General features: G+C 48.0%; 3 protein-coding genes and 1 non-coding gene across 4 annotated transcripts; 1 reads left to right on the plus strand and 3 right to left on the minus strand.

The window, feature by feature from the left end:
* Positions 1-322: 322 nt before the first annotated feature.
* TRNAG-CCC lies at positions 323-393 on the minus strand. The gene has a single exon. It is a non-coding gene; the product is annotated as a tRNA-Gly (tRNA).
* Positions 394-1777: 1384 nt separating this feature from the next.
* On the plus strand, positions 1778-9988 carry PCYOX1 (prenylcysteine oxidase 1). Its single transcript, XM_015811108.1, has 6 exons — positions 1778-1886; positions 2192-2425; positions 4128-4302; positions 5990-6201; positions 7265-7420; positions 8369-9988. The coding sequence occupies exons 1-6, from the start codon at positions 1778-1780 to the stop codon at positions 9004-9006; spliced, it is 1524 nt and encodes a 507-aa protein (XP_015666594.1). The 3' UTR covers positions 9007-9988.
* Positions 9989-10044: 56 nt separating this feature from the next.
* On the minus strand, positions 10045-12141 carry SNRPG (small nuclear ribonucleoprotein polypeptide G). Its single transcript, XM_015811133.1, has 4 exons — positions 12012-12141; positions 11438-11460; positions 10685-10809; positions 10045-10193 (listed from the first exon to the last, which is right to left on the minus strand). Exons 1-4 carry the CDS (start codon positions 12041-12043, stop codon positions 10143-10145), a joined length of 231 nt encoding a protein of 76 aa, XP_015666619.1. The 5' UTR covers positions 12044-12141; the 3' UTR covers positions 10045-10142.
* Positions 12142-14935: 2794 nt separating this feature from the next.
* Positions 14936-17745, minus strand: FAM136A (family with sequence similarity 136 member A). Its single transcript, XM_015811162.2, has 4 exons — positions 17693-17745; positions 17310-17450; positions 15734-15961; positions 14936-15224 (listed from the first exon to the last, which is right to left on the minus strand). The coding sequence occupies exons 1-3, from the start codon at positions 17732-17734 to the stop codon at positions 15773-15775; spliced, it is 372 nt and encodes a 123-aa protein (XP_015666648.1). The 5' UTR covers positions 17735-17745; the 3' UTR covers positions 14936-15224; positions 15734-15772.
* Positions 17746-17764: the final 19 nt, after the last annotated feature.

The following is a 17764-nucleotide window of genomic DNA, read 5'->3' on the forward strand; positions in this document are numbered from 1 at the left end:
GATGGCGCTGCTGGGCAGAGAGGCCCGGCCGGCCGACGGAAAGGCGCTTCTGCGCATGCGCCACGTCTCCCGCCAGCGCACTCGCGCGAGGAAGCGCCACCTCCTCGGGGGCTCACCCAATCCTGCCTCCCTTGGAGACCGTCCTTTCGGCGGCGAGTCTCGCGAGACCTCTCCAGAACGCCTGCGCAGTACTGGTGTTTTATAGAGCGTTCCAGCTGTTTCGTTTCTAAAAAAAGAAAAATTAGAATCAAGTCAGCGTTTAGGTAGAGGAAGTAGGCAAATTTGGTGATGGGCGCTTTTTTAAGGGATGCAAAAAAAGGACTGCGCCGCCCGGGAATCGAACCCGGGTCGCAAGAATGGGAATCTTGCATGATACCACTACACCAGCGGCGCTACTGCAGATTTTGTGGGAAAGAATCGTCTAGAAAGCAAAGGCAAAAGATCAGCCTGCCTATAAAAACAACACAAGCCGTCAGAAATAGTATTATCCAAGTGGGTCCTTCCAAAAATGAAAGCAATAATCGAAAGATGGAAAAAATGTGAACTGAATGTGTTAAATTGAACAGAAAATACTTTCAAAAATACATGCACCAAATTGACCTATAAAATTGCAAGCCCTTTTAGGAATGTGTAATTTGGAGTACCTATTAATTTTAATCAGACTATCTTCCTCAGCCTTTTTTTCTACACAGGCCTCTTTAACATGGCTTACACTTACTCATAATGCTTTAGTGACCTTCAACCCCCCAAATCTATTTTAATCTTGCAACAACTTTGCAAGGTAGACTCATATTTAAAACCCTTCTGAGGTATATTGCACAGAGCAGATTTTGGTTCAGAGTTGTGGGAAGTCAGCCCCCCCCCCCGCCCCAGAGAAGGAAATATTAAAGGCAGAATATTATATTTCCTCAAAGAAACTTAAAAGAGGCAGAAAAGCATGCTCAGTTTTTCTTAATAGCCCCAAGTCTCCCTTTCCCAAGCAGAAATCAGCTCTGTAGAAATGCAGATGTAAATAATCCATTCAGGAAGGTTGGAGCCCTCCAGCTAGAAGCTTAGGAAGACAAAGACTCCTAAAATCTACACACCCCACCCAAACTCTAAGACAGGACATAATAGGATTAGCCCACAGATGCCAAAGGGGCACACTCAGACTCAGGTCAAAGTACATGACACAGGAAATACAAAGCCTCAAATAGGAACAGGAAACAACCTCAAGAGCCCCAGAGGGTATAAAAACCCACTCCCTACATGTGCTCTCTCTCTTTTCTTCCAGAGTCATCTTTCTGTCTGGTTCTCCTCTTCAATAAACTGCAACCTTCTTTCTAAAGCAGTCGCCATGTTGTTTATTCCCGGCTTGGATTGAACCCTGATGAAGACTTTTCCTTCAACAGAGTCTTGGAATGAATGCCAAAATAACAGACTGACAAAAGTTGGAAAGGACCCTGGAGGTCTTCTAGTCCAACCCCCTCTCAAGCAGGAGACCTTATAGAGTCACTTGAGTAGCTAGCATACAAAAAATTGTAAATAAAATAACGTTCTGAACAAATTCAGCCTTTGGTTGTACAGTGAATATTCTAAATAACAAAGTGTTTGGCTAATCAGTTTCACGGTATTCTTTCCAACCCAAGGAAATGTTTAAAAGACATTCCACGAGGATGGGAAGAAGCATCCATCACCATGGCAACGCCGTGGACATCGGACCGAGGGCGCCCATTTGGGGCGGGGCCTCTGCCGTTCCAGAGAGACGGGCCCGGGGCCCTCCCTCCTTCGTTCGGCCATGGCTCCGCGCGTGTCGCCGCCGTTGCTGCTGCTGCCGCCGCTGCTGCTCTTCTGCTGCGGGGACGCTTCGGGGACGCCGGAGCTGCGCCGCCCGCCCGCCCGCATCGGTAGCCGGGCCCGCAGGGGCGGATCTCGAAGGCCTCGCTCGGGGGGCGGCCTCGCTTTCCCCGCGACCTGGCGCCGGGAGGAGGGCTGCCGGGCGCCGCCTGACGGGCCGGGCCGAGCGGCTCTGGGACTCGGGTAGCCCGCCTCCCTCGGCCCGCCCTACCTGGCGTGGGGGGGGGGGNGGGCGGGGGGCGCTCGTGCTGCTGCTGAGCCGGGGGCGGCGGGACGGGCGGGGGGCACGAGGCGTCCGGCAGGCGGTGGGTGGGGGTCCGCGGGGGCGGGCAGGGCTCCGGCTCCCCTTTGGCAGAAGAAGCCACGCGGCTGCCTCTTGCAGGGGTGATCGGGGCCGGCATCGGGGGCACCTCGGCGGCGTATTTCCTGCGCCAGAAGTTCGGCCCCGAGGTGCGGATCGACGTCTTCGAGAGGGGAGAGGTGGGGGGCCGCCTGGCCACCGTCCGGCTGGAAGGCCGGGACTACGAGGCGGGCGGCGCCGTCCTGCACCCGCTCAACCTGCACATGAAGCAGTTCGTCAAAGAACTGGGTGAGGCCTCCCCCCCCCCGCTTTTCTCTTTCCTCCGGGCCCGAGAAGGAATTCCTCTTGTGGGAAGAACGGGTGCATTTGGGGTGCCCGTGGGGGGCTCTTTCTCCGCCCTTCGGACTGGGGCTTGGAAGGGGGCTGTGTGGGGTGATGCAGGCTCAGAACAGGCTCTTTTTGACAGCCGTATTTTCTGCCCTTAATTGGTCTCTTGATTTAATTTTATATCCCCTCTGGTGATTCTCTAATAATTCCAGGCATGTTTATCATTTGTCTTTGCCTGTTTCTTTTCTGTAAAGTGCTTGTGCTGAGATCCATAAAGGTGTTTTTGTGCTGAGATCCATAAAGCCTGGATTTACACCGATTCCATATTCCTAATATGGAACAACTAATAAAGTGATTTTTAAAATCCATATTAACTTCAATTATCATACCCGAAATATCCATGACACTCAAACTGGAATGATGCACTTCTAAAACTCTTTGATTTCTCAGCAACTTGCATTCTTTCATCCATACCAAACAAGATGCAAAATACACTTCAAATTCAGTAAATCCAGTCCTCCCCTCCCCTTTGCATCTTGTAACATTTTGCAGTTAACATGTTTTTTCTTTTCCATGCAAATTTAGATAGATCTTTTTCCCATTGCTTACATTGTACATATCCACTCCGGGCCACCCCAACGATGCCCTTGACGTGATGACCCGGTGTCTGGAGGCCGTGAGGGTCTGGATGGGGAGGAACAGACTCAGGCTCAACCCTTCCAAGACCGAGTGGCTGTGGTTACCGGCGCCTCGGCATAGTCAGCTGATTCCATCGCTGACTATAGGGGGCGAAACTCTGGCCCCCTCGGAGAGGGTGCGCAACTTGGGTGTCCTCCTGGATTCGCGGCTGACGCTGGAAGACCAGTTGTCGGCCGTGACCAGGGGGGCGTTTTATCAGGTTCGCCTGATTCACCAGTTGCGGCCTTTTCTGGACCGGGACGCCCTACACACGGTCACTCATGCCCTTGTCACCTCCCGCCTGGACTACTGTAATGCTCTCTACATGGGGCTCCCCTTGAGGAGCACCCGGAGGCTCCAGCTGGTCCAAAATGCGGCCGCGTGGGCGGTGTTGGGCGGGACTCGACGTTCCCACGTGACACCGCTGCTGCGCGAGCTGCATTGGCTGCCTGTGGCCTTCCGGGTGCGCTTCAAGGTGTTGACTATCATCTTTAAAGCGCTCCATGGCATCGGACCCGGATACCTTCGAGACCGCCTCCTGCCGCAGACTACCTCCCATCGACCTGTACGCTCCCACAGAGTGGGTCTCCTCGGTGCTGTCGGCCAGACAGTGCCGGCTGGCGACCCCAAGGGGGAGGGCCTTCTCTGTAGGAGCTCCCACCCTCTGGAATGAACTGCCCCCAGAGATCAGGGTCATCCCTGATCTCCCTTCCTTCCGCCGCGCCCTTAAGACTTGGTTATTCCAGCTTGCAGGACTGGCCTAGGGTAATTTTTAGAGGGGTTTTAATTACATTTTAATTGGACAAATGTTTAAATATTTCTTTTAATTAATTTTAAATTTGTATTGTTATTTATGTATTTTAACTGATTGTCAGCCGCCCTGAGTCCGCGAGGAGAAGGGCGGGATATAAATCCAAATATAAATAAATAAATAAATAAATTGTACATTGTACTCAAGTTGCCGGCTCTGTCTTTAAATCCGCAGGGCTTTCTGTTCCTCAGAGTCAAGATGGACTCCTGGGCATTTACAATGGGGAGGAATTTGTCTTTGAGGAGAGCAGCTGGTATGTCTGGACTCTTCTGAAGCTCTTCTGGCGTTATGGACTGAACCCCCTGCGAAGCTACATGTGGGTGGAGGAAGTCCTGGAAAAGTTTATGAGGTAAGGAGCGGCACAAAGCAGACGACTGCAGGGTGACAGGGGCGTCCTGGCCGCTCTGGCACAGCCTCTGCACCAAAGGTTTTTCTTCTCAGTGGGCATGATGGGTGAGGGTGATCATATTACCAGGTTTAATTGATTTAATGCTCATTGTGTTCAAAAGAAATGCATTTTGCTTTTCCCCTGGGCCCTTTTATTTTTGGGAAGCAAGGCCTCAGTCTGCCAGGGAAAGAAAAAAAATCAGGAAATTGCTTGGCTCCAAAGTCGCTGTGTTGCTTTATCATATTATAATTGTGAAGAGGACCACTGGATGGCTTGGTTTAAATCAATCAGTCAAAGCTTCATGAATTTATCTAGATCTGAAGAGTAAGTACAGTCAAAGCTGGTTCGTACTTGGACTACAGGCTAGAGTGGAGAGTCAAAGAATATCCCAAAGAGGAAGTTGGCCACCCCCTTCCTAGTTTTGGGGCCATGAATCCCCCAAGAGCTGAACTCAACTCAGGGGCTTCTTTACCTTTTGAAATCTCAAACACAGCCTGTCGTTGCTCGTAGCAGATTCTAGTAGCAAACACATGAGCACAGAGTAACACCCTGAATGTTCAGTAAAAGAGGTAGATACAAAATCAGCTCTGCAGTTAAGTGAAAGACCAACAGCAGATGAAACAGGAGATGACCTACAAAGAAAACCAGTTTGGATGGCACCCAGCAATTAGATAAATGCCAGTTACCACTTCCTGAAACAGTATTTCTCAACTCCAGCAACTTTAAGATTTCGACATCCAGAATTCCCCATCCAGCATGTTGAGAGTTGAAACCTAGGCATCTTAAAAATTGCTGTGGTTGAAAAATACTGCATTAAAACATGTAATAAGAAGAGATTCCATCTAGGGATTTTTTCACCTTCAGAAGTGAGGGAGAGAAAACTATTATGCTCACTCGGCAGGGTTAACAAGCTATAGTGCACTCAGAAAGTATTCAGGCCCCCTTTTGACAATTTCGTTTTGCTGCAACCTGATTCTACAGTTGTTGAAATTCACTTTTTCCTCAATCTACACTCAGTACCCCATAATGACAAAGTGAAAACAGAATTTTAGAAATGTCTATAAATTAAAAAGAAAAAACTGAAATTGGCATAAGTATTCAGACCCTTTGCAACTACATGTGAAATTTAGCTGTGGGGCATCCCATTTCTCTTGATCATTGCTGACACGTTCCTACACCTTGGAGTCCACTTGTAGTAAATTAAATTGATTGGACATGATTCGGAAAAGCACACACCTATAGAAGGCCTCATAGCTGACAATGCATACTGTAGCAGAGAAAAAGCCATGAGGTCAAATTCTGTCTCTGAGCTCTGCAGGCACTTCGCCTGCAGAGCTCAGAGACAGGATTATTACAAGGCACAGATCTGGGGAAGGCTACAATAAAATTTCTGCTGCTCTGAAGGTTCCTAAGAGCACAGTGGCCTCCATAATTCTCAAATGAAAGACATTTGGCACAACCAGGACTCTTTTAAGAGCTGGTCACCCGGTCAAACAGCAATCGGGGAGAAGGGCCTTAATAAGAGAGGTGATCAACTCAAAATAGTTCAGATATTATTAAAAGCTTATGTTGCCCCACTGCTTGATCTATTTTGCACCGATGTAAGATCTTTAGCCTGTTTGCTTCCCCCCTTCCTTTTTCGGTCCAGGGTCTATCGGTACCAGTCCCGCGACTATGCCTTCAGCAGCCCTGAGCACTTGCTCCAGGCCCTCGGAGGGGCCAGTTTTCTTCGCATGCTGAACCAGACCATCGATGAGTCCCTACAAAAGGCCAGATTTTCTCAGGCATTCATCAACGAGATGGTAACTCCTATCATGCGAGTCAACTATGGGCAAAGTGCCAGCATTAACGGCTTCGTAGGTAAGTGGTGCTTGTTTATTCCGAAGTGGCAAATTTAGTGTTGCAACCCTGGACAGCCACTTGTGCTTCTTGCACAACTTGCTTCAAGGAATCCACCTATAAATGACTTGAGGATAGAGAAAGCTGCAAAGAAGAGAGGGTATTTTTTAGTTTTGTTCTATCTTGAGGACTTGGATATACAGATTTAACTTGGTTTAGCTCAAGGTGGACTCAGCCTTCCATTTTAGTCTTGAAACTCTGCAAGCTCTGTTATATTTTGCCAGCACTGAATGTATTGTCTTTTTCTTTTCTTGCTAACACAAAGTGCACTAGCCACCCAGAAGCTAGGTTTTCTGGAATATTTTGGGCTGGAGATTTTTACCACTGTAACATGACCCGGGGCATCTTGTAAATTACATAGATTTTGTAATTTGTGTCATCTCTGGGGTGACATTTGTGTTGTTATTGGTCCATTTTTGCTAATAGGATTGAGACTACAACACCTCAAATATCCCAGCCAACAGTTCCTTTGTTGTTGAAGTCACACTCTCTCTCAGCCCTGGGCAGGAGGCAGTGGCAAACCACTTCTGAAAAACCTGGCCAAGAAAACCGGCAAGACCTGTCCAGACACTCTCTGAGAATCAGGCACGATTGAACAGAAGGAAGAAAAATGTACCAAGACCTTCAGGCATACATTTGGGGAACTTTCATTTCTGGAAGTCCCTGTGTCAAAAAATGAATGGTGGAAGCAAATTCTCCCCCAAACAGACAGGACTTTGCATACTTCTTTGAAAGGTAGCAAATGACAGCCAGTTGAAAATGGAGCATAACAGTTACTTCCCTTGTTACATTATAGGATAGTTGGTTTTGCACATTACTCAGTAAGCCATAGCTGTTTGATTTGTTCATAAGAGTAAGTCATAAACACAAGTGTCCAGTGGCTGGGTTCACATATTTTGTAAAGCAGTTTTTAAAGTTTTGGCTTAGTTTTATTTCTGACTCTGTCACTGAATCACTTTAGCCTCAGCTACTGTCTTGTTTAGGTGTGTCTGACCATTTTTTCTTGGACGTTGTTTCTTTGCAGGAGCTGTATCTTTGGCTGGAGCAAGTGGAGGACTTTGGTCGGTAGAGGGTGGTAATAAATTGGTGTGTACAGGCCTTCTGTATGCTTCCAAAGCCCAGCTGATTTCTGGTCCTGTTATTTCCATAGAAGAAAAAACAAGGCTGAAGGGTCGTTCAGGTGTGGTTGCCTAATATTTATTTATTTCACATTTGCAAAATATGAGATAAGTTTATCAAGCATGAAAGCTGTGTAAGATTGAAAAAGAAGTGGGCAATCTGTCGCCCTCCAGAGGTTTGGGTCCGCCACTTCCCCAATTCCTTGTAGCTGCCGATCTGTTCCCTTCCATGTTCTCAAATAGCCTTACATACCTTTCTGCTTTGTAGGTAGGCATCAAGGTACAATTCCCCCATGGCTATTGGGAGTCCAGTGTCATTATTGGGAAAAGAGATGGTACTGGAAGTTGGGGCTTTGCTGCAGGCAAGCCCCCCATTTTTTTAAATTAGGGCATTTTAAATCTAGCTAAGTTGGGTGGGACCTCAGCAGAGACCCCACGAGCAGGGTGGTTGTGGAAAGCTTCCTAGAACCAAAATTGAGAAGCAGCAGCTCCAGATCAGAAGAGAGGTGTTGAAGAAGAAGCTCTGTGATGATTGAGACAGAGCAGCCTGGGGTGTGTGTTGCCGTCCCCCAAACACAACATGGGAATTCCACTCCTTCCTTTCAAACTACCCTGGATTGTTGGGAAGGATTTTCATCAGAGACCAGGTAGCTGAACAGCAAACCCCCCCTTTGGTGTCCACATCTGCCATTTTGGAGATGATGAAACTTGACGGGCGGGTTGCGGATTAGGTCACTGCTTCAGAGTGAATTGAGCCCTGGGACCAATTATACTGATGGTGGTCACAACATGGAGAAAGTTATCACAAGGTATGCCTGAATATGGCAGGAAAGGGAAAAAGAGTAGCTTGGGAATTGTGCAGCCCTGGCATTCTGCTGTTCTCTGAAAAAAGTTAACTTGCCAGCACTCTCTTTCACATTTGGAAAATACCCCAAACATCTCTATCTCAGGCAGTAAAAATTATAGTAACGTCAAAACTGCTGCATTAATTTCTCTTGGTTGTTTCAAAGGTGGTCTGACAAAGCAGTATGAGGTTACCTACAACTCTACATCTGGAGTAACATCAGATGCCTACGACATCCTACTCATCGCTACTCCCTTGCAACGCAAAATCGCCAACATAACTTTCCGCAACTTCAACCCACAGATCCCCGAGTTCTCTGCTCCCTACCACCAGACGGTGGCAACATTTGTCCGTGGGCACATCAATGCTTCTTTTTTTGGCTACCAGGATCCTTCTCCGTTCCACCTGAAGACCATTTTCACGATGGAAGACCCTCATCTGTTCATCAACAGCCTTGGTGTGGTTTCTCCAGGTCAAGGCAACCTGAGCCCTCCTGTCTGGAAAGTGTTCTCCCGTCAGCTGCTGACCAACGAGCAACTGAAGCTGCTTTTCTCATCCTATGATTTGGTGGAAGTACGGAAATGGCTGGCCTACCCACACTACAGCCCCCCCGAGAAGTGCCCACCTTTCATTCTCCACGACCACATGTATTACGTCAACGCCATAGAATGGGCAGCCAGCGCCATGGAGATGAGCGCCATCTCTGCCAAAAATGCGGCCCTCTTGGCTCACCATCACTGGTACAATAAGATGAATATGATTGATCAAGAGGACTTGCACGAGAGACTCAAGACAGAGCTTTGATTTGGCATCCCAAGGATTGGGGGGAGGCCTCAAAGGGTGTGGGAAACTTGCAACGTATCTTGGGTGTTGGGTATGAGTGCGCAAAATGTCTGGACTTTGAAATGCTCCATTTGAAGCCCAAAATGTTATGCTTCAGATGTCTTCCCTTGGCAGTAACTAGAGCCATTTTAAGCTCAGAACATTCCTACAAGGGCCAAAATATTTTTAGTGAGATAAGAAAGCTTTTGAAAATATGTTTCAAGCTTGAAACAGTTTGCAACCATCACTGTTGAACCTACTTTGCTACTCCAAGAAAACAGGCTTAAAGGGAATTCTTGGCAATAGCCTTTTAAAAACTACTGTATCTTCTGGATTTCTTTTGCAAATCACATTACTTGCTATAAGTTGTTGGCTGACAACTCAGGTATTTTACGTAGCAGTTTCCTAAAGCCACTGGATAAAGTTGCCAAGAGACTTCATGTACTTAGCCTGGCAGACAGCGACTCCAACAGCTCATTAGTTTTGATTAGAAGACATTTTTACCATTCTGGAAGCCATTAGTTTGGGGAATGAGAGAGAATGGATGTGCCCAATTTGAATCTCTGAATTGGGCTGTTCAAATAACTGAAGTTATAAAATCCGTATTTTATAAGCTTTTAGTAGTATAGTTATGCAAATGAGGACTTGCAAGAGGAGAATTCAGCTGATCTGGCTGCATTTACAGCACATTGAAACTGAGGCATCCGTTCCGAATAAGCCCCTTCTCTTTTTTTAAGGAGAAGGAAATTGGACAGGATTGCTTTTGACAAACTCCAGAGATAAGTAGTAGATTCACCAAGTGTTGAGCCATTTGGTTGTGATGGGAATCGACTGGCTTGTTGCCTGAGCCCCTTGCTGTGGGCAGAGGGACTGCCCCAAAGTCCCCCCAGCCGCTTTCGGGCCTAAGACAGGACTGGAACTCAGTCCCCTGGTTTCTGGCCTGGTGCCTTCACCACTAGACCAAACTTATTGAAAAATATAACTTGAGAGAGGAGAAAATAAAAAAAATTTATACTTTTAAGAATTTATTTTTTAAAAAATGTAAACATGGAATGATCCTGTAGAGCCAACAATAATAAAAATTGCCCACACTGTAGCAAGAGCCAGTACTTCATTTTTTATACTCGTTCCAGGGCTTCTAGCATAATGATGCTGTTTCCTCGTATTACCTAGAAATCAGAACAAATATCACTAGCATACCTAAGAATGAATTCGAAGGGAAAAAAATTAAACTAGTTTCAAGATGGCTAAAGACAGCTAATATGGAGGATTGTTCTACAACTAATCCAGAAAGATCCATGGCAGATTACTTAGTTTTTCATAGGAATATTTTTACTTCACTAGGATAGTATTTGATGAATGCTTCTGGTGTCCCCAATCTAAGACTACTGACAAAGGTACTACAGGGTTCTTAGTATCAAAAGAAGAATTTGAAACTTTTTACCTAAATCACAAATGAAAATGATAAGTGCTTCCTTTACTACTAGAATCAACACAAGTTGATTTATACTGCAACTTTATTTATATGGTTCTTGAACATGGAAGATAAACTATGCTGTACCATGAATGTAACAGCTTAACATTCCCTTTCCTGGTAAAATGGCGTCAACAACTCTTAATTTAACTTAATTTAATTTTAACTTAATTTATTTTTGCTTACCACCATCCCTATGTTGTTCTGTTGTCCACCAGGTGCCATTTCCACACACTCATCTATCACCAAATTCATGAATGGATCAAAACCTCTTAATATTCCTTGAACATGCCGACCTCCATTTAGTTTTACTGCAAAGAACAGATAGCAAGTTAAGTGGTCCTCAATATATTTTGCTATGATTAATTGTTCTCCCTGTCAGAAAAATTCTTTCCTGCTAGATTGGATCTCTCTTTAGCAAGCTTCCACCCACTGCTTCTTGTCCTTTCTGGGGCTTTGGAGAAGAAGTCGATCCCGTCTTCTCTGTGAATACTGGAAGACAGTTATGTTCTCCTCTTTGATAGGATCCCTCAACTGTTCATCATATGATTTAGCTTCCAGACCCTTTATCATCTTTGTTGCTCTTCTCTGCACTTTTGTACTGTGGTGACCAGAATTGACACGGATACAGGGAAATAGATATAGGGAGACTAAACAATGAATTATGAAAATCAGTTCAAAATTAATGAAACATTTAGAGCAGGGGTAGTCAACCTTGGCTCTTTTATGACTCGTGGACTTCAACTCCCAGAATTCCGGTTGACTACCCCTGATTTAGAGCATAAAAAACCAATAAATGAAAAAGTACTGAAACAGATGAAGAAAATAAGGGGAAGTCAATACATCTTAGGAACGTTATTTACACAAGGTAACCAGACAAGAAATAAATTGTATAGTTTTTCCTTGCAAAACAATCTTCAAAACAATCAGTTCACTTACATGATAGCTTCTTGTCCATAAACCTGAAAATTCAAAACAGGAAATAAGCCTCATGCAAGTCAAGTCTATAATAAAGAATTTTTTCCAGACTCTCAACATCTGGGGTCCCGAGGATTCAAAAACTACTTGGTGGCACATAATCAATCAAGCTGCCCACGGTCCCATACGAGAGAGAGAGAGAGAGAGAGGTGGCTCAAAGACAAGTATTAAGAATGCGAAGAGGGACACACAACTAAGGCAGAATAATAGCAAAAGACCCGAAGATGGGCCGCTGCGGGAGGGAGGGCCTCGCAAAGACTTTCTGCCCGGCCCCTTCCCTCTGGGGGAGAGCGCTCGGGGGACTGAAGGGGGGGGGCTTGGCTGCTGGCGGCCCGGAAGGAACGGCCACGTGGGCCGAGAAAGGCACCTCTGGAAAAGCAGCTCTATGGCCACACGCCGCGCAGTGCATGATGGGCCTTAGGGTGGGCTCCCGCCGCCCGCTGGGGCCTCCCGCTCGCTTCTCTGGCTGCCGCGCCCCCGCCCCGCGGTACCTCCGAGCGGAGCGCCGCGACGCTACTCCCCGGCGCGCACTCACTTCTTCAGCTCCGGCGGGTGCGCTTTGCTCATCCTTCCTTTTCCAAGCCGACCGCCTCGCGAAGCGTCTGTCGCTCGTCTCTGCTGCGGTCTGACGTCCCCACGGCGCTCACTTCTCTGCCCAATCACCAGGCGCCTCAGGCGCAGGCGCAAAGGACGTCCAAGCCAACGAACCTCGAGCGCGCCCAAGCGTTCCCGGAGGGCGGGGCCAATCCTAGCGACCAATCCCCGACGCCCTGGGAACGCCCTCTTTTTGAGTCGCGCTCGGCCACGAGGCGGCTGCCGGTCTGGGGCGCTTAGCTTTCGCGGATGCCTCGCTGGGCTCCCCGTGGGCGGAAGGGCCGCTGCTCCCGGGCCAGCGAGCGGGATCGGTCGCAACGCGCGTGGCGGGAACCAACGGCCCGAGCCTTTTGGACTCTCGCCATCCCCACCAGGCCCCGGAACGAGGCACGCCGGGCTCCTTCCGGAAGTCAGCTGGGCTCCCTTTGGGGGAAAGGCGGGCAGAGGCAGCTCACCCGGGACTCCCACAAAGCAGCCTCTTCCTCCTCTTGGAAGGGCCAGAAAGCACCACCACTTACACGCTGGAGAATCTGCTCATTCCTGAGAAACAAATGCCGTCACGTGACCTCCAGCCCAGAATTCAGGATGCGCTGAATGGGAAAGCACAACAGGGCTGCTCTCCCATCAGGAAAGAACAAACGTGGGCTGGCTTCACTCAGCCTGAACCAGGGGTGGGCAACCTTGGCTTTTTTATGACTCGTGGACTTCAACAATCAGATTATGCTATACACTTATGACTGCACCCCCCACTCATCCCAGCAACATTATTGTTAAATTTGCAGATCTTATCTCCAAGGGGGATGAGATGAGCCTGCCTAGAGGGATGAGGTGGGGCGGTTGCTCTTGTGGGGCAGAGACAATAATTTGATTCTCAACACAACTAAGACCGAGGAGCTTATAGTAGATTACAGGAGGAATAGATCAGACATTCGGCCCCTGATCGTCAGCGGTGACCGTGTGGAGCGGGGGCGGGGGGCAGCTTTAGGTTTCTGGGTATTACCATAAAGGAGGACCTGACCTGGAGTGCTCATGTTATGGCAGTGGCTAAGAAGGCCCAGCAGAGATTAAATTTCTTGAGACTTCTCAGGAAACAGCAACTGAATGAAAAATTGCAGGTGACCTTCTACCATTGCTCCATAGAGAGCATTCTAACCTACTGCATTTGTGTGCGGTTTGCCAACTGCACAGTAGCAGATAGGAAAGCGCTCCAGAGGGTCCATTACCATCGCCCAGAGGATTATTAGCTGCCCTCTCCTCCCCCCCCCCACAAACTGTACCGTTCACATTGTTTTAGAAAAGCTCAAAATATTCTTAAAGACTCGTCTCATCCCAGACATTCTTTTTTTGAACTATTACAATCTGGCAGACAGTACAGGATAATAAAAACAAAGACAAACAAGCTGAAAAATAGTTTTTAATCCCAGAGCTGTAACCATATTAAATACCACAGTATAGTGCAACACTGAAGTGCAATATTAGGGGCAGCACAATGGTGAATAATATGTGAAGGATGTGTGTATATAATGTATGTTCTTATTTGTGGTTTTTACTTGGTGTGTAGTGTGCACTGTGGACAGCATTTAATTTTGTTGTGAGTTACACAATGACAATAAAGATATTCTACTCTATTCTATTCTATATTCATTCAATTATTTGCTGTATTAAGCCTGTTGTAATTAGCCTAACTATATAAACAGGCATACAGCTCTTCTCTTCTTTAGGTTAGCCTTGGCTACTTCCAATACCATAGTAAACAATTAGTACTTTAACAAAAAAAAATATCTCAGCCCTATTCAATAATTGACAAAGTTTCTTCTGCACTAGCCTGTGATCCGCTAAAATAGGTGGAACATCTAGGCAACCCTGGCTGATCCTCAGAAAGATCAGACCAGGCTAGTACCTGAATGGAGATTACTACAGATCCCTAGTTGAAAACTATCCTGGTAGCCATAGCAAGCCACTTCTGTCCTATTGCCAAGGAAATAGCTGCAAGGGTATGACCTGGAAGTCACCAGAAATTCAGTCTTGGGAGCCCCCTAGTGCTTATGAGCAAGTCCCGAAGTTACGAAAATTGCAGCACCACGGCAGTCGTTCGCCCTTCCGAGCAACCGCAGTGGCTCTGCAACATTCACCCTGCTTATTCCCTGCCCACCCCCGCCCGGGTCTCTCTCGGCACTAGGCCTTCAATACTCACCCTGCGAAGATCGAGATCCTTTGCTTTCTTGGCTGCTCCAGGCCTTCGGTTTGTTCGCAGAGAATGGAGGCCTAAAGTAACACAAGATCACGCGAGATCAGTGGGGCAAGATCTCACGCGACCGATCTTGCGTGATCTCATGGTACTTTAGGCCTCTGTTCTCTGCAACAGAGAATGGAACCGAAGCTTCTGTGTGTCTCTGGCGGCTGGATGGGAGCTCCAGAGGCCTTTTCCAGGCTGCTACTACCTGGATCTGAGGCCGGGGGACACTTATGTAGCCCTTTGGCGGCCAGTTTCCAGGCAGCAGCAGCCTGGAAAAGGCTTCTGGAGCCCGGATCGGGCCGTGCGGGATGCACAGAAGTGTTCCCTGCCTCAGATCCGGGTGGCAGCAGCCTGGAAAAGGCCTCCAGAGCCTGGATAGGGCCGCACGGAAGCGTTCTAAGACCTCAGATATGCACTGCTCCTATTTATTCTGCCCTCGAAGCCAGCAATGAAGAGGAGGAACCATTCTTTCCAGCTCACTTTTCCAAGTAAAAAACCCTAACAGAACAATGCCCTGGGAGTAGCCAACAAGGTTACTCGGCCAAATACAGAAATTCTCCATATCGAAATGAACTCAAAACACAGACCAAATGCAAATAATGCAAATATACAAGATTTTAAGAATTTAATAAACATTTGTTTGGGGAGTGACTATAAAGACCTCACATATTTTGATAGAAAGTTCACATTTTGATGTTGCATTTTTAAAACCCCTTAAAATGTTCATTTCTGACTCACTCAGCAAACTGAAGCAGCACAGCTTTCCAGGTTCCGATGGCTCCTTTCCTGTTTGAATCCCTCGTCATATCAGTGCCAGTGGCAAGACTTCTGCTTAGATCTGGCCCAGATGTGGATACACCCACGAGTGCATTTTCCCCTACTCAGGACGATTAAGGCACACACATCCATATCTGCTGTCTGAACAAAAAAAAACCTGCCTGATTTGGATGAAAGCACAAATAGAAGCTCTCAGCAGCTTTGGAGAATTCAAAAGGTTTAGTATTGTGTCTTGTCACTCAGTTACATCGCAAAGCCCAGAACAAACCATCTCTTTAAGCAGGATTGTAGAAATAGCCATTCTGTGTCTTTATAGAGCACCAGAGGTATTAATTTTAACTGGCCTAAGTTAATCTGCCCTGCTAAGACAACAGGCGAACAAACCTCAGAGTGACTAATGAAGCACCCTCTCATCCCTCCCTCCCCATTATCACCCCAGGAGTAGGGAGAGCTGGCCAAAGCAAGGCAGGGAAATTCCCTGGGCCTGTGAATGTATCCATAAGCGAGGGAAAACCCAACCACCCGTTTCCCATTCTGACAACTGGCAGCCTTTCTTCCACAGGACAGGGTGCTTCTTGGGCCGCCCTACCCCAAGAAAGCACCCAACTTATTCCCACTTTTGTTTCCTAGTTTCATCAAGTTTACCGCACCCTTCCTAGGTGGACCTGGGTTTGTGCACAAGGGCAGGGCTACTGAGCGATGCCGGTCAAGGTCTCCTTCATCTTCTTTGTCATGCTGGGGATGAGATGAACATGGTCATCCACGCACTTCATCACGCAGTTCTCCAGCTGCAGCTTCACCTGCGATTCTTTGCTCCCAGAGTCCAAGGCATCCTTTGCTTTGTCATTGCAGTGCATTGTGCAGCGAGAGAGGCGGTTCTGTGGGGAAAAAGCAGAGGTGGGTACAGATGAGCACAGCCAGATGGCCCCGTGCAAAGCAGAGAAGTTATGGGGCGTCTCCTCAAGCAACAGGAAGATCAGCTGATCCCAGATTCGTAAAAGGATGGGCTTCCTTGGAATTCAGGGTTGGGGAACCTTTGGGCTGCAAGCCCAGGGGCCATCATGAGAGGGGCAGTGGTGCAAACGGTTCCGCCACCACCCCTTGATTTAGCAGGGGCGCTTCTTAGGCAGGGATGCCAAGAATATTGTGAGATACACAATAAATGTACATGTTGTAATTTTCCGTTTCTGCTTAAGGAATAGACATGTAGAGGCACTTAGCTAAGGTACTTTTAGGAAAGAAGATGTAGTAAGCTGGAGGAACAGAGAAGGACTATATACACTGACTCAAAGCATACTTTTAGAATAGTGCACATTATTGTAGAATGGCATATAGTTTATGAATGACATATTATTCAATTTATATAAGGTTTATTCTTTATAAAAACTGCCTAAGCATTTTAAAGTATAACTATGAACCAAAGTGTAGCCATGTTTAACGGAAGCATGAACTGTTACATACATAGCTTCTAGATGAAAAGCAGGCATTCTTATAGATAAAGAAGGCAAGATATAAATCCTTTGTAATTGCAATTATCCAGTTTAGGTAGACAGGCTCACCTTGTAGATAAGCTACACCCTGAGTTAGCAAGATGTTACAAATCATGCCACAGATAAGGAAGGAGAGATAAGACAGAAACAAAAGGGGCTGTTGATCTAATAATTGGAGGTCTGGTTGCTAGGCGGTCGGAAAGCATGTGACCAGAATGGACCTATCAACTGGGTCTGGAACAGAAGGCTGTGGCGTATTCTCTGGGACAGGGTATAAAAGTTTATCCGGAAGTGATTCAAGTGTGGCCCTTTCCTTGCAGGGAGAAGGGCCCAAGAGCCTTTGCAAATGCTTCAATAAAACTTGTTTTGTTTCCGGCACCCTTGGAGTTGAATTTTTATTCCCCACAGTATGGCAAAGCAAGTCAAGAGGGCAGCTGTGACAGCCCAGTCAAATCTCTGCCTGTTTTTATGTGTGACAGACACACACACACACACACACACACACAAACCAGAGCTTTAACCCCTCCACCTGGAGCACAATTTACTGACCACACGGTGTGGACCTGCCAAGCAGGGCTTATTTTTCATCTTTCTTATGGCCAATAGGGAGAAACGGAGGCCGGAGGAGACGAAGGGCCGGAGGGGGCGATTCTCCTCTGCGGGAGAAGCGAGTCCATCCTCCAGCTTTCAAGGGCATCAGAATCCGGTCACCTGAGGCGGCGCAACGGTCTCTCACCTGGAACCGCTCCAGCTCCCCGGTCACCAGCGCCTGGGCCTGGGCCAGCGGCGCGTGGCAGCGCTCGATGCACCGGTGCACCTGCTGCATGGAGGACCGCTGGTCTTCGCAGCAGGTCGCGCTGCAGCGGAACATGAGGCCCTGCGAGGAAGAGGAGGAGGAGGAGGAGGAGAGCGGTGCTCCGGGTCAGGCCTCGCGCGCGCGCGCTCGCTGCCGCCCGAGCAGCCCGCTGGCGGAGCCCGACCCGCCCGGCGCCGGGAGATCGACGGAGGGAAGCGCCGCGGGGCCCCGGCCCGGCCTCCTCCCCGGCTCCAGCGCCCGACGGGCGGCCGCGTGTCTCTCCCCAGAGGAGCCGCCCCCCCACCCCCTCCTCGCCCGCCGACCTGCATCTTGCGGATGTGCTCCCGCTCCAGGCCCTGCACCATGCCGTCGATGGCCTCCTGCACGCGCAGCTG

This window comes from Protobothrops mucrosquamatus, unplaced genomic scaffold (genome assembly GCF_001527695.2).
Source record: "Protobothrops mucrosquamatus isolate PMUCROS unplaced genomic scaffold, P.Mucros_1.0 scaffold31, whole genome shotgun sequence".
Taxonomy (NCBI): Eukaryota; Metazoa; Chordata; class Lepidosauria; order Squamata; family Viperidae; genus Protobothrops; species Protobothrops mucrosquamatus.